This window comes from Cyrtonyx montezumae, unplaced genomic scaffold (assembly GCF_038088225.1).
Source record: "Cyrtonyx montezumae isolate F1298 unplaced genomic scaffold, pur_monq_1.0 scaffold_8, whole genome shotgun sequence".
Taxonomy (NCBI): Eukaryota; Metazoa; Chordata; class Aves; order Galliformes; family Odontophoridae; genus Cyrtonyx; species Cyrtonyx montezumae.
In genome coordinates, this window is record NW_027072089.1 from 107,738,820 (window position 1) to 107,759,765 (window position 20,946).

General features: G+C 34.7%; 1 protein-coding gene across 2 annotated transcripts in view; it reads left to right on the top strand.

Annotated features, from left to right (window-relative positions):
* The window catches only part of ZNF385D (zinc finger protein 385D), a 377,949-nt gene that overhangs the window by 71,895 nt on the left and 285,108 nt on the right, over positions 1-20,946 (top strand). For both annotated transcript variants that reach the window (XM_065753483.1, XM_065753484.1), the window contains exon 2: positions 5,200-5,478. In XM_065753483.1, coding sequence (XP_065609555.1) covers positions 5,200-5,478 — 279 coding nt within the window. The remainder of the gene's footprint in view (positions 1-5,199; positions 5,479-20,946) is intronic.

Genomic DNA, 20,946 nt, shown 5'->3' on the forward strand with positions numbered 1-20,946 from the left:
CAGAATTGAGTTCAGAACTCCAGGGAAAATAAATGTAAGCATTTATCCTAAGTGCTATTTAAATTGGCTTGAAATTTTGAGTTCTTGGTTATCTTGCTCACTCACTTCTGGTTGAGAAGACTGAGAAGTCAACTTTCTTGATGAGGAGGGGACGGGAGGGGGGGGACAGGGTCGGGGGGGGGAAGGGGCTTTGAGGGAGGGAGATTATCTGCAAAACTTATGAATGTTTGTGTAATACGTCACCAGTTCAGTCAAGATAAACTCTATAACATAATAGCAGGGCATATTTTTTTTCCATAATTTTTTGTCTTCATGTTTGTGAGTATTCTGTTCAGAACCAGTTGTGACTGATCAACACACCAAATACTGCTATGTGATACTGGCTTATAGCATCAGCTCAAATGAGCTGTGAAAGTATGTAATACTTTTCTCCTTAGTCCACTCATTGTATTACACAGGAATCACTGTGTATTTGTCATGGTGGCAGAACACAGCATAATATGTATTTCAGGAAATTCTGATTTCCTAATTGTTGCATAGGCTGCAGATACAAATGTTTTAATTCTTCCGCCATACTGAAGAGAATTATTATTAATAATAATAAAAAAATACAGCTGTAATGCTATCATGGGTTTTAATGAATATACAAATCAAATGGTAGATGTTTGATTCATTTATTTGAAAGCTGTAATTTCCCTTCTTATTTCCCTATGCCTTTATCTGGTATGCATTTTATAGTTTATTTTTCTGGAAGGAGATTAGAATTCAAGACAAAAATATTCTTTTTTTTTTTTTTCTAAAAAAAGGGGGATTTCTGATTAGGCTATGTTGATTGGATTATTAGAGTGAAGTTATAAAATACTAATATGACTTACTAGGCTGCTTGTCTATGTTAGTGTTTCAAAAGGAATTGTTTGCTTAATTTCCCAGATTGTATTTATGTGGAGCTTTACATCTTGGTTAGAAGATCTATTTTATTATAGTAATCTCAAATCTATATGACTAGCACTACAGGACTAGAGATACATTGAAATTTTAAATTCATACTGCTCTCTAGTGGGGAATATTTTCAATGCAAAAAGATGTATATTAATGCACAGAATGTATATAAACTAGGATGCCTGGAAAGTTATTTAGAACAACTCATTAAAAGTAGTGCTATCATATTAATATTTTAATCCTTTCATTAAAGATTGAATTTCTTAATTAATTTATTTCTTTATGGATGAATTATTGACTCTACTTGGAGTAAACAATATCCCCAGAAGGCTGAGATGTTGATGCATTATTGTTACTTCACTTTACCAGGAGAAACATGCTGTAGATCTGCTCTAGAATTATCTCAGCTTTCCTCCTAAGCTTCCACAGTCTCATAACTTCTTATTGGATAACTGAAGTTACAAAAGTTACTATAATTATTTTTAATATAATAAATTTGATGTAATGACTAACTCTGTGCTGTTCTTCTCTTGAATTTTGTTTTAGAATGTTTAGTCTGCTTTCCCATATTTTGTTCTACACAGCTAAAATTCTAAATAAAGTTGACTGTGATCAAAATAGAAATAATAATGCTGACTGAAATGGTTTGAATTTACAGCAGATGCAGACCTCTTCTCAAAACTCAGTCCACACTTTTACAACTCTAGTGTTAATTGAAAATAACTTTAGTTAGCTCAAAAGAACATAATATTAATTCATTTGTGATAAAATGTGAAAACTTACTTTGAAACCAGTTTGTTTTTTTTATATCAATATGTTGTAGATCTGCATCTTTAGATACTTTTACCTCCATTGATTCCAATTCTGTAAATGTGTTTTAACTCATCAGAGAATAGCAAAAGTTTTGACTGACTGCTAATCACATGAAACTTCCAACATTTGAAGTTCTCTCAAGAATGATTTGCACTATTCTTGTATAATCAGATATGAATCTGAAGCTTATTTAAACTAACTTTTACATGTTGAACCTTATCTGGAGCTGGGATTAGAAAGTCTGTAGCCCATTTTCTTGTGTTGCTGTAAGATTCTTTTTTTGTCTCTAGATTAAATTATTTGTCATTTAGAGATCATAAGTGTTGTATCTAAGTTTGCAGCTGTTTTTTTTTTTTTTGTTGTTGTTGTTTTTGTTTTTTTTTCCCCCCGTTAGAATACAGATTAGATTATTTGGCTAGATCTTTATTTATTCATTAAGTCTGGGAGAACAAAGTAGTTTAAATATTTATATGCTATATAAAGATCTCATCAAGATGCTAAGTTGTTATAGCATTTTGTAATCCTTGAATAGTAATTCAGGTTTTCAGAACACAGTGCATTTCTATGCAGTTTCTGCTCACCTTTAATCATGGAAGCTCATTAACCTCACTTGAAGTTCTGTAGATGGGATTTTCCTCTCATTTCTGAGGTAGTTACAATTTGGTACTACCTGAATCTAAATTCTTCAGTTTATCCTTAACTTGCTATCCTGGAAGGTTAAGATAAGAAAGTAATGGAGCATGTTTATTATTTATCTTTGGACTTTTTGAGCCAGACAAGTTATACTGTTATTAGAGTCTGTCTTGAAATCATTCTAAGGAAATGGAGCAAGAATGCTCAGAGCTTGCTAAATACCTAAGCTAAGCAATAAATTCAAGAGTCTGTGCAATTAAGCTAACTAAAATGGAGGGATTTTATTTTTTCTTCTATTATTTAAACACATCAAAATATAAAAACATAGAAAGCTGAGACTGTATCTCACACACCCTATTTATTTATTTAGGCAAACTGAAAAATCTGTCTTGCGTTTCTAAGTGCTATAACTTTAAAAAATTTTAAAAAAATACAGCATTTGCATGTAGAAGTGTATGTAACAAACATAACCATAGGTTGTCAGCCACACAGAGTTTTAACTACCCTATATAGTTTACGTTTAAGAAATCAAAATATTATACATCTGGATTTAGTCCTAGGAAGAGGAATAAAATATTTCTGCTGTAATAACTCTTGTGTTTCTGTGATGGGTTGACCTTGGTTGGCAGCCCAGTCCCCACGTTTGCTTCCTGTTCTCACCAGGACAGGGAAAGTAAGATGGAAAATCTTGAGGGTTGACATAAAGATAGGAAGATCATATTACTGTCAGTAACACGCCCATTACTGTTACAGGCAAAATACATTTGGTGAAAATTAATTTAATTTATTCATGATTAAACTAGAGTAGGATGGTGAGAAATGAGGATGAGGAATATGAAAATACCTTCTGCCTTTCTCATTTTTTCCCACACATTCAATCCTTCATTCTCACCTTTTTGACACTCCCCAGACCCTCCCCACAGCAACACAGGGAGAGGGGAAATGGTGGTCAGTTAGTTACTAAAATTTTGTCTCTGCTTCTACTTACTCCTCATAACTTTTCCTTCTATAATGTGAGGTCTCTCTCATAGAGTGCAGTCTTTCAGACAAATACAGTGTCTATCCTTCCAGTATGTTGCTGCTCTTCAAGCAGTGCCCCAGCTTGGTTCCATAATACAGGGCCCACTCTTCAGGAGCAGACTGGTTCAGCACTAGTCCCCATCCACCGGATCTCTTGCCTCACTGGGCTCTTCCACTGGCTACAGCTCTGGCTGGGTGCTCTCCTCAGGATGTATCTTCCTTAAGGCTACATCTATTTGCTCTGTTTTGTGGTCCTCTTTGGCTTGCAGCATGGATATCTGCTCTGATTTTGTGCCCCATTGTCTGCAGGGGGACAACCTTATTCATAGACTGCAGGGGAATCTCTGCCCCAGTGCACAGAGTACCTCCTGCCCTCCTCTTTCACCGAATTCTGTGTCTGTAGGGTTGTTTCACTGTCTCTCTTAAAACAGCTAGAGTTTCTCTCTTCCTTAAGTATGTTTTCCTAGAGACATCAGAAAACTGATGGCGAGCTGAGGTCTGGCCAACATTAAGTCTGTTTTGAAGCCTGGCTCATTCTGACAAAGGGCAGCTCCTGGTTTCTATTCAAAGGCTTGCATCAGGAATCTGCAACAGCCACTCCTCCCCCCTGCCACTGACCAAAACCTTGCTGTGTAAACCCAATTCAGTTTCCCACTGCAGCAAAAATAAAAAGTCAGCCTGAAACAGTGACTGAGCACCTGATGGGAAAGACAGGGCCAACCCAGGGGATCCTGACTCCACCCCTCCCCAAACCTCATTTAAGGGTTGGCAGTGGAGGTGAGGGCATCTCCTGCTGGAGATCCCTGCCTACCTGAGGCCTTCTAAAGGTAAGCACCTCCTTTCCTTAATTACTGTGTCTTTGGCTGCTGCATTTGAGTTCTTTCTTGTTTGCTCTAGCCAAAGGCTTTGCCACTCTGTTATTGTTGCAGTACTTTCCATCCAATTATAGCATTGCACCCTCTGTTGATAATAGTTAAGATGTGAACTTCTCCTAGAACTTTACTGAGAAAATTATTAACATTGCATATAGGTACAGCAAGATAGCATGTGTTTAAGATGGGGGTGGAAAAAAAAATTGCATAAGAAGTTGATTCCATTGACAGATTTGAGGCCTCACCCGGAGTATTGCATCCAGTTCTGTGTTGACTAGTACTATAAAGACAGGGATTTCCTTGAAAGAGTCTAGCAGAGGGCTACAAAGATGATAAAGGGAGTGGAACAACCCTCTTATGGGGAAAGGCTGAGAGACCTGTGTATGTTCAGCCTTGAAAAAAAGAAGAGTCAGAGGGGGTCTGATCCACATCTATAAATATCTAAGGTGCAAGAGACAAAGGGACTGGGATGGACTCTTTTCAGGGGTGTGTGGTGATAGGACAAGGGGAAATAGCCATAATATGGAGCAACCCCAGAGGGGTTGTGGAGTCTCTTTCTCTGGAGACATTCAAGACCTACATGTGCAACCTCGTCTAGGGAGCCTGCTTTGGCAGGGGGATTGGATTCAATGATCTCTAGAGGTTCTTTCCAGCCCCAACAATTCTGTGATTGATTAAATAGTATCATAATTTTTTTAAAATGATCATATGAATAGCTCTGAAGTTACTCAAATTACTTCTTGTTCATGTTTCTGCTATGTAAAATATGTAAGCAGAAATTTAGTATTAAACCACAAAAATACACACACACACACACACACAAAAAAAAATTTGGCCTTTTTCTATTTTACTAATGTAAAAATACATTTTACATTAGTTTGCATTACTCACTAATTTTCTCAATTATGTTCTTTCTCCCCAGAAAATATGAAGAAGCCCTGGAGCCCTGACTTACCAGCTTCTAACCACTCATACAATTTGGCTTTTGCATCCATCCCAGACAGGGATGGTGAGAAAGAATTAGCAGCTGATAGCACTGAAGAAAAGAAGGAAAGAGAAAAGAAGCAGACCAATTTCACTTTGTGCAGTGTTTGTAACATTCAGCTGAATTCTGCTGCTCAGGCACAAATCCACTACAATGGCAAATCCCATCAGAAGAGGTTAAAACAGCTCAGCAATGGAAATCTCAAAAGCGATAATGGTAAGCATTAATCTCTCTCTATATATATATATATTTGGCTTTAAGTAAGCTGTGTATGTTTGTCCATTTTGTTTATAGGAGATGTGGACAGTTAAATATGCTTCTTGCAAAATTGGCTTTGTTCTTATAAATAGCAAATTGAAAATATCCTTGAATTCATTATTTCTCAGTTGGAAAATATATCCTTCTATTGCAGTTCTTAGGGCAAGAAGAAATAGATTAGGTGCAAGAAAGCTGATGAACTTGGACATGAAAGGCTGAGTCTTAAATATTGAAAATTTAATAATTAAAAGATGCCTTAAAATATAGTGTAAAGGTGTGTGTATGTGTATTTAATTGTTAAAAACTGGATTCATACAAAGCAGTAAGAAATACTTTTAGCAGAATGGATTTAATTGTACTCTTGTTATCTTGTACCACAGAGAACCTCCTCTCAATGTGCATAACACTGTTTAAAACCCCCTCCTATTATTGTTAATTTGAAATACAGTGCAATGTACAGTAGAGAGGATATATCAAGAGCATAAACATTTCTTTCATTCAACCAAATCCTTTGATATTAATGCAAAGACTGACAGTGACTTTGGGAGTACTTGGGGTCATCTCTAACATGAATGTGTGACAAATAGCTAATGGGTATACTCTTGTTTTTGTTTCAAGTATTTTGATTCTAGATTTTGTTTATATGGTACAGTTGGGTCAGATTCTTTGTCATTCAATTTGCATTTTGATTATTCTAGCATAATCTGTGATATTCCATATTTCAATATCTGGTAAAAAATCTAGAGTAGGTAGGGGTGTGTTTGATTTTAATCAAAGGCAGTTGCCAAATGAACTGTGGAGGAAAAAAAAACAATCATAAAGCAAAAAAATTGCACAAAACAAATATGTTCTCAGTGTTGTTTGACTTTAACTTTGTCATTCAGGTTTTACTCCATACCTACCATAAGTCTTTCTAACCCATGTCTACCATAAATCTGTTTAAAGATCATTAAGACAAAGGGAAATGGAAACTAAATTTATTTTTATTTGAATCCATTTTGTTGATGGCTTTGGGGAAAGTATTTTTTAGTGCGTGGTACGTTTTCCATCACCAGAGTCAGTTTTATGCTTCTAAGAAAATCATGTGCGAGTCTTTCTGTACAGCAGTAGATCCAATCACTTGGCTCTCGACAAGGAAAAAAAAAGAAGATTAGTATATTAAAGTTTAGTTCCCAATTTCATAACTCATAATGCTTAACTTTGCTGCAGTATGGGTAGATTTGCACCGTCTTTATGTAATTATGTGTCATCTCATTGAAATGAGAGACTTAATAGGATGTACTTAGGACTTACAGTCCATTTCTTCAGACCCAAACACACATTCTTTAATGTTTTGTCATTAATTTTTTTTTCTTGTCCGTCTGTAGTAGCATATGCTTAGCAGTGATCTTCAGATAGGACCTAAGAATTTTAAGTTTTCTGTGCTTTGTCCTGATATGAAGAGTATGATAACTTGTTGAGAGTAATATGGATATGTTGCCAAAATACTTTGCATGTGGATGCTTAGCTTTGTATGCTTGCTTCCTTAAACTGATAAAACAAAACTAAGGAAATTAAAAAGCTATGGTACTGAACAACATAAATAATTTTGTATTTAAGTGACAGGACTGCAGAGTATAATATTTAGTGATGTTCATAGCTTCAAGCTTAGAAGGAATACCACTAACATTAATAGGAACTGTGCATGTGCATAAAGAAGGATTAATTTCCTAGGTGATTAAAGGTAGAATATGATTATCCACAAATGTGTTTTTTCTTTAAAAAAAAAACAAAACACACACACACACAAAAAAACCCCACGAAAAACAAAAATAACCAATGTTATTACTTATCTTCAGATAAGGTAAAGTTGTGTTATTTTTGTTACTAGCTCAACAGTTTTGGTAATGATAATGTATTATTGTTTTTTCTGCAATTCATTTTTCTCCTTTACTCTTTGACAATGAAAGATCTAGTAATGAAGTACTGAAGTTAGTGTCAAAGGGTGTTAATCATGAGACAACATTTCTATTCTAGGGAATACCAAAGCAGTAACACAGCAAGTATGTTTCTTATTTCCATCTTAAAAAGTATCCCTAACTCATGCAGGGCTGCATCTGCTTGAAATAAGAACGTAACGCAATTTCAAAGTCTGTTTCAAGCACAGCTTTGTTTCAAAGTGCAGTTATTTCTGGGGTGGTTATCCAAAATCTGATACTTTGACTATCACCAGAACTAGTACTGTACTGAGAGAAGAACAGAAGGAAGTGATTTTTTTATGTATCACTGAACTTCGAGATTTTGTAGCCTTTAAACTGAAAATTACAAGTGAAATAGAGACCAATAGTTATATATACCTTCTTGAAAATTAAACTGAATTTTTGAACTGAACTGACAGTTATTTGAACTGAGGCTCACTGTTTAAGATCTCTTATTTTAATTGAAGTGGGAATCGGGACTTGAAAGACCTTCCACAATAACAGGCTTTATCAAAATTAGTATGTGTAAAATATGAGCACTGTTTTTCAGACTTTGCTGATGAGACCCTAGCAAGCTTGAGTGTCACTTGACTGTGCCTGAAGTAATTATGATTCAACCATTTCAGTTTATCATATGTACACAAATGAAGAAAACTTTTGCTTTATGAGACTGTTCTAAAATCTTCATCATCTGTAGTTTCCTTTATCTCATATTGAATGACAGAAGTGCTTACACTATGCACAAGAAGGTTCACTTTTAAATTTATGGACTGTACTGTGGATTGTACATCTTTGCAAAGTTGAATGCTCTCTAGGATAGCTACGTATTTGAAAAAGTTGAGAAAAAGTATTTGTGTGACTGTTCTGCTCTTTGTTTCATCTCTGAATTACTCCCACGGAGATAGAAAGGGTAATTGAAATGGAGTATTGATTTATATGATGCAAAATTCTGTGTTTCATTCCCAAACCCTTTATAGCAGACTGCTAATGGGAGGTAGTATTCAACTGTATTAGCATCTGACAATGTAAATACAGCTATCATGCTATAGTCATCATCTTCAAACTGTGTGAAGTAGCTTTTATCTGCTGGTTGTAAGTGACAGAACATATAATTGAACAAGTTCTGTGTAATTTAATAAAGTAAATTGCTTAAGCAAAGACTCTAACATTTACAAATTTGCATTTAATAAGCAGTATTCATTATGGATGTGAAGTCAGCATCACTTTGATGCTATATCATTATCAATATTGAGTTTGAAAAACCATATATACTCTAAAAAGTTTTGTTAGTGATTTGCTTTTCAGCTTGGCAGATTTGCAATCTGAGACCCACTCAGTGCCTTTCTGTGACACTGCAGCCTCAGAACAGCACATCATGAAAAGTCACAAAAATTAAGTGGCATAGCAATAGTGGTTTCCTGTGTTATGACTTGGTGCGTTGATATGAGATAACTGACAGGGTATGGTGAGTTCTCCTCCTGTCTGAACTCCATGTATTTGAGATTAATACAATTTTCAGTGTTCCTTTCTCTTAATAATTGCTTTATATGATACTTAAAAATGCATTTCACGCTTCGTTCGGTACATACTGCAAAATATTTGCTTTTCCTGTTCATTTTATTTTTTTTCTGTCAGTTCTCATCCACATAGTAGCAAGGTGACAGGCAATTTGGTAGCAAATTTGAGTAAGTTTTAGGATTAAAAGTGGGTAAAATGCATTTCCAATCTAGTCCACCAAAGCTGTTTCACTTCTTATAAAACTAGTCTGGACATTTTGATGGGAGATGAGCTTTGTGGGAAATAATTTATCCTGACCAGCAGGACTCAGAATTCTACTGATAGGCTAGGACTAACTGGGATGCAGAAGTATAGCAGGGCCATTGAGAAAGTTGATATTTGTAAAATTTGATGTAAACCTTTTCACTGTGCTTCCTGTAGTGTAAATTACTGAATCATCGTGACTGAATGAGGTTTGGTTAGGACAAAAGCTGAAACAGTTATGTTAGATATTACGTGAAAAGTAGTGAAAGAGACAAGAAATGCCACAAAATTCATAAAACTCTCTTAACTTTGAAAAATGTTCTCTGAAACATTCTTCTGAAACACATTTAAATACTTGTCATAAGTTTCTTTAGGTCTGTGGTTATTTACTCTTTTATTTCACAACCTTGACAAACAACTGTCCATTTTTAGTGTGCTTCAATTTCTTCTTAAATGAAAGCTACCTAGCTTTTTTTCAGTGAAACTTTATCTTAATAAAATTTTACTGCTTTGTGAATAAGGATAGTGTGTGCACAATATAAAGAAAGGGAAAAGATCAGATTAAATAATGAAGTACTATTTATACCTTGCTAATTACAAAAAACAAATGTTTCATTTCAATACTAGATGTTACTTAAGAATGAATAGTGATTTGACTTATACACTCATGCTAATGTATTTACTGAGAGTAAAATCCGCTTATCAGACTTTATTTTCAACCACATTCATTTGTTGAGATGATAATTCTGTGATACTAATTCAGTAAATATTAGTACACAAATCAGGATAATATTTGACCTTTCACAACAGTTTTTTGCATCCTAAAACTTATGTAAAAAAACAAACAAACAAAAAAGAAATATATCTAGAAGATTCACCTGAACCACTCCTTCCTAACACTTCCCTGTTGATAGTTCTTTTCTAATTCTGTAATGCTGCTACCATTTGCATATCATGTCTCTTCTTTGATTATGAAAATCGACACATTTGAGGAAGATAGAATCTTACTTTGTGGTAAACTGTCAAACTACATGATTTAGTGCATCTGTTAACTGGTACACTAAACAGTACTACGGAAAAATATATATTGAAATTAACAAAACCAAAAAATGAGATTTTTAACTCTTAGAAATCCAGAGTAGTAGAAATTTCTTGCCAATTATTTGAAGTATTTTTTTAAATTCCTAGTTGTTCTGCAAGCGTACTTAAGAATGTTAGTATCACCATCTGTGTAGTATGTCCTCTTTTTGCATCTAAAGAAAGATGCTTATCAAATTGCCTCTATACATAGGACTGCTTATTGCATTGTCTATGAGAATATGTATAATAGCTGAAACAAAGTCTTCAGTAGTTCTTTCTTTGCTGGCTTCAGGTTAGCCTGCGTGGGGTTTCTGGTTGCTATGCTAAAGCAGTCAGGGCTGAGGTACTTTAAAGGCATTTTCAGTACTGCACAAAGATTGTTCCTATACTTCAGTTACAGACTGAAAGTCATGGAGACTGTTCTTCATCTGGTGAGTGACTGCTTGTTCTGTTCTACCATACTCATAGTTCTTATTCTGTATGCTCCCAAACTTATTCTCTTACAGTTAGTTTGTTCTTCTTAGTCATTCATGGTCTTGTATCTTCAGGATTTTGTCTTACTCCTAGGTGTACAACACTTGTTCTTCTATTTTGTGAAATAACTGCACTATTAGTTCTCAACCTGTGCTTGAAATACGTATTTGTCAAAAGTGGGAGCACTGTCATCTTGTCATCTTAGTCTTTTTGCATCTCTGCCTAAGGTCAACATAGCCTCCTTATCATAGTATAGAATCATAGAAGAAACAGGGTTGGAGAAGACCTACAAGATCATCCAGTCCAACTGTCCACCTATCACCAATTGTTCCATGTTCCTCAACACAGTGTCTAAATGTTCCTTGAATACCTTGAGGGTTGGTGACTCTCCCACCTCCCTGGGCAGCCTATTTCAGCACCTGACCACTCTTTTGGTGAAGCAGTATTTTATAACATCCAGTCTGAATTTCCCTTAGTGCAACTTGCTCTCTTTATTTCTTTTATCATTATTTTTTTTGTTTACTTCTATATTTTTTAATTATTTTGCTATGTGACTTCATGCTTGATTCTACTACATCTCATCTATTTGATCTGCTTTGTATCCTCATTTGCAAGTCTGTGTTGTCTCAATTTGTTTTATGCTATAGCAAGAATAACAGTAAGACTAAATTATCACTAAAAAGCTCAGTTAATCCAGTAATGATCTCCTGCTTAATTTGTGTTGCTTCTGAACTGTGCTGATATGCTTATCTGCCATTCTTTACTTCTCCCTGAGTGTGGCACCAGTCTCATTTCTGAGAATGCTGGCATTTATCTCTGCTCAATAGTACAGCTAACATACTGTTGAAACCAGTTTTGCAAGATGTCCATTTATTTATGCTTATATCACTAAGTCTGGTATAGGTTATGATGACCATGGCTTCCTTCCAGACCTTCTCAGTAACATGTCTTCCTTAAATATGATGTGGTTGTTTTCTTTCTTTTTTTTTTTTTCTTTTTTTTTCAGCACTGGCATCTGTCAGGCAACAAATCTTCTATTGAGTCATGCCAACACAATCAATTTATTAACATATCCTGGTATTAATTTCTCCATAGCTAGCTTTTCCTTTATTCAGATACTTTTCCTTTATTCAGATACTTTTCAGATATTTATCTATTTATTTATTATTATTTATATATCTATTTATCTATTCAGATACTTTTCTTGATACAAAATATATATTGCTCACTAAGGCTGTAAAAGTGTAATTTTATATTTCTCAGGTGTACTTTTAAAATTTTTTTTAGCATAGAGCAGAATTCAAGCAGAATTCTGGAGTTTTCTTTAGTATGGCTAGAAGAAAAAGCATTAATCAAGTGAGACATATGTTTTACTAATGCTAACTTTTTATTTATGATCTTCTATTCCTCTGATTCAAAATATGTGATCTTTTTGATAGCCATGTCCCTCTGACATGTTTCATAGTAGAGGGAATGTCAAGATCAAAATTTTAAAGCTAGCTCCTGTGGTAAGAATCACCTTTTCCTGTCAAGATCCTGAGAATGAAGCAAGTTTCTCACACTGTTGAGGAATTGTTAGCATACATATATTTATCGCATTTCAGCTTATGTTTTCAAGTAAACACTAATTCTAATCTACAGTTCACACTGTTGCTGTAAGAGTTATCTGTGATATCTTTTCTTTGTCTCTCACATTAGTGCTTATACGTTAGTCTGGTTGGAGTGTCTGTGCAGCCAAAATATAGAGATGTTGTCAAGATTTTTCTCTTAGCTTTTTGTATATGAAACTAGAAAACTGGAAAGGTGCATTGATTGTAAGCAACGGAAAGTAAGCATCTCATATAATAAACTAAATCTTAGCTTTGTAATCAAAATTAAAGTTCTTAAAATTCTTCTGTAGACACTTTTTATTTCAGAGTAAATATTGTAAATGAAACCCTCCTGAATAAAGATATCATATAGAATATGGAATATAATATTAGTGTGACTTTTTTTTTTTACTGTAAAAATCATCTTTAGTGTAGTACTTGGTTTTGCTAACTCTAGCAGCAAAATGTCTATTAGTCTTAGAAACTAAAAGAACAGCCTCCCCTTGCACTAGAAAACACAGGGCTGTAGAAGAAAGAAAAAGAACCGTAGCTTTGAGATCAAATGCTCTGCAAATTGTAATAATTTCATTGGATAGATACAGCTAAATGCAAGGAAATTAAAATTGGAAATGTCAAAATAATTTCCCTGGCATTTGAGTGCAGCTGGTTACCAATTTTATTACAGATTATTCAGAAATGGAGCGCTATTAATTTTCTTCTGTTGAACCTGTTCCAGGATATAATATTGGGAAAAATTAATAGCTTAGCTCTCCTTGTTGCCAGGAGAGTCACATCCCCAATTAATCCGTAAGATATAATTTTTTCACAATTATTGTGTCTTTTGGTTTCATTACCAAACTGAAGAAAATTAATGATTCTGTAGCCCTGGTTCTGGCTGCTTTTAATTTTACTTCCGTCACCCTCTTCAGTCATGTTACTTGTCAAAAAAAACCTTTTGCATAGTAGAACTTAGATGGGTTCATATGCTTAGCTGGTTCCAACTTCAGTGCTATATTTTTCTCTTCTAGGCATTGAAAAGAAATTATATGTAATCTTTACAATTATTTTTTTCCCTAGAGAAAGAAAGAGCTCAAATGATAAAATGGCAGCATTATTTTCAGTAAAGATAGATAAAACAAGAAGCATAGGCAAATGCAATCACGTTTAGATTGAAACATCCCTCAGCTCAGTAGTGATACCTGATATTCTGAAGTGTCTTTGCTATGTGAAGTATTAAAAATTAAAAGTCCTTAGAAGAAGCAGTTCAACTTCTTGGAGTAGTCTCTGACTTCATACCTACAGGACATTAAGTTCAAACCTGAAGAAATTTTTCTTGTAGGATACTATGCTGACAAATTTTTCAGTGGTAAGCTAGATATTGCATTTTAAAGGGATTGATTTAGAAGAAATAGAGAATAGTGATACCTAGAAAGAAGCAAATGGTGCTCCCATCTCCAGACAAGGGGAGGAAAAAAAAAAAGGTAAGTTTTTTTATTGAACAAAATTTTGTGAAAACCATTTGCAGGTGCATGGTGGTGTTTGGGAATCATGTAGACTTTGTAAGATCAGCTTGATTACTTTTAATGAGTAAATAAAAGTCTCTGTGAACAAAAGGATATCACTTTTTCCTTAACTTTAGAATGGATGTGTGGGATTGTTGTACCCAAACTGGTGAGATTTAAAACTAGATGAATTAGTAGAATTAAACATTAGATTGGAAACTGACCAAATTGTTAGTTTCCTAGTGCTTTACCTTTCACAGTCTAGTAGGCTGATTATAGGTTCTGGTATACCCAAAGAATTCTGTTATACCTCAAGAATTAATAGTGCTGCCAGTATTGTTTAACATCTTACTCAGTAATCATAATCATGACGGTACCCTTACCACATCTGCAGGCAGTGTTAAGCACACCAAATCACTGGTATAATGGAGTTAAAACTCTACAAGTAAGAATAATCTCAACAAGCTGAAGATGATGCATAGCAGGGACCTGCTGAAGCTCAACAAATAGCATAATGTTAGGTATGACATTCTAGTTGAATAATGGGAAAGCAGCTTTGCAAAAAATGACCTGAGATCCTGGTGGGCAACAAGTTGGACAAAAGTCATATGTTTGTTTTTGTGCAGGTGAAACCCTAACTGTGCTCTGATCTGCATTTGTGAAAGTGTAAACAGTATGTTGAGGAATGTAATTCCTGTCTACAGTTCACTTTTGATGCTCTGTCTGGGAGACTGTTTTTAGTTTGGGATCCACAGTGTAAGAAAAACATTAATAAAACAGAGCAAATCATGAAGATTGATATCACTAAGATGGTCAGAATGCTGGAGTATGTGAACCACGAAGATAAAGTGATGGTGCTGGTTTCATTTACTGTGAAGAAAAGGACTAGTGGAGTATCCTGTTGCTATCTCCTAAGAGAGAGGAAGGAGTTGTACACTGAAAGGTCAAGAGAGAATAGTCACAAATTGAAGCAAGGGAAAATTTTGCTACATTAATCACAAAATGTTCTAACCCCAAGCTATGAACAGGGCTGGCAGCCACTGAATCAGTTTGTCCAGGTCCCCATTCAATACGGCCTTGAACATCTCCATGGATGGAGCATCCACAACTTTTCTGGGCAATCTGTTCTCTCATTGAAAAAAAAATTAACCTTAACATCTAATCTGAATCTCCCCTATCTTTCTTTAAAATCATTTCCTCTGGTCCTACTACTGCTGTCTACCTAAGTAAAAAGTTGATATCACTCCTGTTTATAAACTCCCTTTAAATATTGAAAGGACACAGTGAGTTGCTGAAATTGCTGTCTTCTTCAGGCTGAACAGGCCAAGGTTTCTCAGCCCACCTTAGTAAGGGAAGTTTTCCAGCCATCAGATCATCTTTACAATGCTCCTCTGGACCTGCTTCAGCAGCTCTATATTCTTTTTGTGCTGGTGATCCCAGATCTGTATACAGTACTCCAGATGGGCCTCATGAGGGTGGAGTAGAGGGGGACAATTACATACCTTGCACTGCTGGCCCACCCTTCTTTTGGTGCAGCCTAGAATACAGGTGGCCTCCAGGGATACTACTGCATGCCGCTGAATCATGTTAAGTTTTTCATCTGCCCAGGATACCCAAATCCTTCTTGGCTGTGGAAAAAAATAAAGCATTCAGAACTTCACTATTAGCATGGGTAAGAACTGAAATAAATTGTCCAAAGAGGTTGTGGAAATTGCTCTCTGGAGACCATAAAGCTCAACTTGATCTAATCTTGAAGTTAATTCTGCTTTGAATAGGAGGCTGGACAAAATAAATTCAAGATACTTCTTTCCACCTGGATTGTAAGAAGTCTCTTTAGAGCTAACACCGGAAAACTTCAGTTACAATGTCTGAGGGACAAGAATTTACAAGAGAAGCAAGGTCTATACAGCCAAAGGTTTAGACATTTCTTCATAAAAGTTTGTTTAAAAAGTGCTGAGAAAGCTCCATTCCAGATGTTGCTGATGTTATTTGTCAGAAACGTAACAACGTAACATCTATTTTCTGAGAAAGGCTTTGAGTTGTAGAACAATCTATTGAAGCCTTTTGCAATATTTTTATTTTTCATCAGATTGCCTCTAGCAGTACAGTCAGAACTGCTGCTGATGTATGTTACAGTCTATCCAGTTAAAAAAAAATCTAAATCTAAATCTATCTGCTAAATGGTGAAAACTAGGAACAAAGTTGCTATTATATACAGATCCTTTGAAAATCTTCCATCTTTCCTGGTGACAGAAGGAACAACAGATGCTGCAAGATGCAGTATCAACAGATACCATGTTCTATGATGTAGCAGGACAGACTTTCTTCATGGTATGTGAATTATTAATAGGCATTCAAACTAATTTGTCTTGTAAAAACTATTAATACAAATGATTGAAGGCACAAGCAGTGTACTGTTACTGATATATAATCACTGAAGAGATCAAAACCAAATATTTGAAAAAGAAAAAAATCCCAAACAAGTCTGAGTTTATTTGGTCAGTGTTTTTCTTTTTTTCTCACAAATAATATCTCAATATGATGAAATTAACTGAAGAATAATTTTGTACATTGAGGAAAATACATAGATTTCTACTTAAATTAGACATTGTCATCTAGTGACAGTAGTACCATTTATTAATAACAAATCAGTCCCAAGTAACTAGCTTGAAATTAAGGGAACAAAAAAAAAGGATTATCATTATTAACTGCAGTTATCTGATGAAATATATTTGAGGAGAGAAAGGAAAAGATGTTGAAACTGATAAGTTTTGAAGAGGATATGATAACTAAGCTCACAGCATTGTCATTGAAAGTTATTACTCTGAAATAAGTTGTTTCAAGAACTCTGATCATAAAAATATTGCTAATTAAAGATTGTGCAACTTCAGATGGAATAAGCATTATGCTATAGTTAATTAAAAAACAGTTAAGTTTATTGCTGGCATAGAAGTCTTGGTACAGTTCAACAAGAAAACACTGTTTTTGCTGTCTGGAAGAGTTTATTTTGATAGTTTCCCTCAATTTCATCTGTCAGAGACTGGTTGCATCTGTAAATAGTTAAAAATTACTTTTCTTCTGATGCAGGCTGGTAATACGGACTATAGGTTAGTCTGGACTATAGGTGTGATCTGATGTACAAAATCTAATTCTGTTTTCAAGGGGAACTTCTGCTATTTCTCTGCCACATAGAGCCCATTCGGCAAAACATAATGACCATGTTAAAGGAGTACTATGGGGCTCAAATTATATTTGAATGTGTGTTTCTGAGTACAGTGATTACATATACAGACAATCTGTGTGGAAATTTCATACTATTTTGAAAGAAATATTCTTTGTTGTGCTTTTTAAGCACACTTGTGTGTGCTTAGAGTCAATTCTGTATGATAGTTAGTAGCTGTTAATTTGTATTCTTTTAAAATTGCTGCAGATTTTTTTCCCCAATGTGCTCTAATAATCTTCTTGAAAGTGATTTTTCCAAACTGTACGTGTTCATTTTCTCTAGTCAGAATTCATGCTGATGATATTTTATAATAGAAATTGAGCTTCCAAGTCCTTAACTGCTCAGAAAATCTGAATTGTATTTCTTCTAATATGGTAGTTTGTTTTTTTTTTTTGTTTGTTTGTTTTTAACTGATAGTGAGAATTTTGTAGTCTTGATGACCTGTTTTTAAACACTACGATTTAAATTTGTTTCCTTTATTTCTTTAATCCTTCCATTCAATACTCACAAGAAACTCTCTTGCACTTTAATATTCATTTACATTATGACTGATGGAAACCTGTACTTGACAACAATAAGTGTTACTACTTTTGACAGATGTCTACGGATTGTTGGCAGGATTACTAAAACACATTTTTAATAACACACTTTTATTCCCACTGAAAAACAATTTGTGTGAAGCAGTATAGATACTGTCCTTTGCTATTAAAATATTTCTATGGTATTTTAGTAAAATATATCCCTTTCTCTAATCAATGTTCTTTTTTTTTTTAATTGCTTTGCAGAGCAACCTTCAAACTACCACTTAATACCCACATTTCATTAGAAAAGGAATATTGTTAAGCTTCAGTATAGAGAATAATCAAGCTTAGCTCCTCCCTGAAGTTCCCTGTAAAGAGTTGTCATCATGGCTTACTGTTTCTGGATGTACAAAGGGTTTATATTTAATGTTTTCTGACAGAATTTTACATGCTCTGTAGTTTGCCTGAGACAGATGAGATGCCATTAAAATTCAATGGCTGAAGTGTCATATATAAACACATCATGGCAGGAATGGTGAGCATACACTGCAGTTTCTGAAAATGAGAAAAATAATAATCACATGAGATCTGCTTCATAAAACATTTCACAACATTCTTGAGATCAAAGCAGACAGGGATATGTATATAAAGAACAATGTAGGTTTTGAAATGTGTGCAATTTTTTGTACAAAGTGAGATGCCAAAGACTCTTTTTCTCTTGACATTATGTCAGGTCAACCACCACCCACTGTGACACAAAGAAACCCTAAGGCAAAACCAGGATATTACCTATATTGAGGGCAATAATCAGGCCAACAACAGCTTCCTACTAGACCATTTTACAGTAATAATTTGTGAGGTTAGACTCATGGAAATGTAATAGAAAACTTCAGAAGGCCTTGGTTCCTATGTAGAAGCTTTCTTTGGTAGTAAAATGCCCTTTGCAGCCCCCCTGTGAACAGTAGTGTGAACTTCTGAAGAACCTTACTTTTATGCAAGATAAAAGGAGATCAACGCTGAGGCAAGAGGAGACTAACAAGGCAGTAGTAAAATTCAGATAGGGCTAGATCACTGCTTTTTCATGATTTGTTGGGAAGGTCAGGCATGAAAGTTCATTTTTTTTTATAAGATAGAATCAACTAGTAGAGGTAAATACAAATGTAGAGAATTATTAGAATGAACAATGGGGAGGATGTAATTGAAAGTAACTGAAAATCTGACAGAATATAAAATACTGTTTTGATTCCTGACCATCTTGAAGCCATTATGGTCATAACCATGGAGTATCATGGAACTTATACTTTGTATTCACTTGAATGACCGGGGCACATACTTTCTACTCACATGATGGGATCCTTCTGCCAGGAGTTGTCAGGTTAGTGTAAATTATGCTGCAAAATTAAGAATTTTCTTCTGTTGCAAACTAGTAAAGTAAAAGGGAAACACTTGTATAGCACTTTATCATTTCTCTTCCTAAAGAAACCTTAGGAAAAAATTAAAAAATCAAAAATTAAAATGTACAGTTTATTTTGTGGTGTGGAAGGTGTTAAATGGAGGAGGTTAAAAAAATAATAACAAAGAAGTACCAAGAAAAAGGTGTATCGATTTCATTTTGTAGAAGCTAATGCTTCATTGGAAGGGCTATAGCTTTCTCTCCTTCCTTTTTTTAATAGTGTTATGTGGAGCTGTTATGCTATCACTATCTTTATTGTGGGACTTTACCGTTTCAATGCCTATATTTTAACAATATTGCTGGGTATACAACATGGTAACTACAAGGCTTTATTTCAGAGAGTCTTTCTTTGACATTAGCAAAAACTGGCTAAGCTCTATTTAATAATATATTTCTGTATATTTTATCTTCTGAAACCATTAATTGAACTATGAGATACACCTTTCTAATGCATCTTACTGTTTTAAACTCAAATATTAACTAGTAATCCTTGAGTGAAGAAAGGATATCAAACAATTTCCCCTTAACTTGCATGCAAATCATGCTGCAGGTGAAAATGCTTAAGGTCTTTATATACCTGCTCTTCTTCTGTGTGTATTTGTAGCAATATTGGTGATTTCACTGTGTATCAAAACAATGTTATGAAGGAATAAGAAAAATATTACCTGTAGTCGAAACCATTTTTTTCTTTCTTTTTCTTCAGTGGTGATGCTAGTTACGGTACATTATTTTGTAACAGACTGAATTACAAAAAAGTAATTCCCTCAGAAGCTTATTTTCTCATTAGCCTATCTATGCTGCAAGTTTTTGCAGTCACCATTTCAAGATGTTTACAGAATTGCTCAGAAGTTTATAACTTCTCTTTGTGAAGATCAAATAAGGAAGGTATTTTTTTTGTTGTTTGGTTTTTCAACGGTTGTTAACTTATCAAACCTGATATTCCCACATGTGTGTTTAATCCTAAAATCCTTGGCTTTTTACAACTAGAAAAAAAGTAAAAAGTCATGGCTCTATCATTTATATGGCAGTTGAAGGTCCCCGAAGTTACTGCCAAACTTGGGAAGAGTCTGTCCTGAGTAAATGCTTTGGGACTTGACCTGTGATTTTTGAAATGCCTTTTGTGTTGTGATATCAGATGTGTAAGAATACGATTGTGTTTATTTTTTACATGAATCCCACTGGTAGAATCCTTAGGGATTTACTGTATCAAATGTATTCATGAGAATATTGCCCTTGGCTGTAATTTGAAAGCGAGCACTGTGAGACAGGGACAGATGAAGTGTAGGCAAAGTGGTAACTCTTATTGGAGAGAACAACAATAGTCTCATAGTTTTGGATACCATTTCAGACACACAGAGCTTGAGATCAAGGAAAGATGAAAAAATCTGCACCATCTGATTTCCACTTTGATCTGCTTGTGAAGTAGTTCTTCAGTGTTCATCATTCAAGCAAAGTATGAGCAGAAGGATTAGTCATGCGATAAATGGACCCAATATATTCTGTTGTCTGCATGGCATGGGCTTATTTGAAGAACAGGTTCTTTAGCCATGTGACTTTTTATATTTGGCCTATGAGACAGATGTTTGTTGTTTGTAAGTATGAATACTTCTATATTCTTGTAGTCTTCCTGCATTAAAGGGAAGAATTTGACAACAAGACGGTAGATAAAATTTATTGGGTTTGTCATGGAAGTTCCTTGCCATGTCTAGGTTTATATTTCCCACGCATCATAAATAATCGAAATGACAGAGCAAAGAGGAAAAGAGGAGAGTTATAAAATCAAATTGCGTATGAAATCTTCACTGATGATGTGTTGTTCTTCTAAGAAGTGACAGCTGTTTAAGTTCAGAAAGAGATCTGAAGCA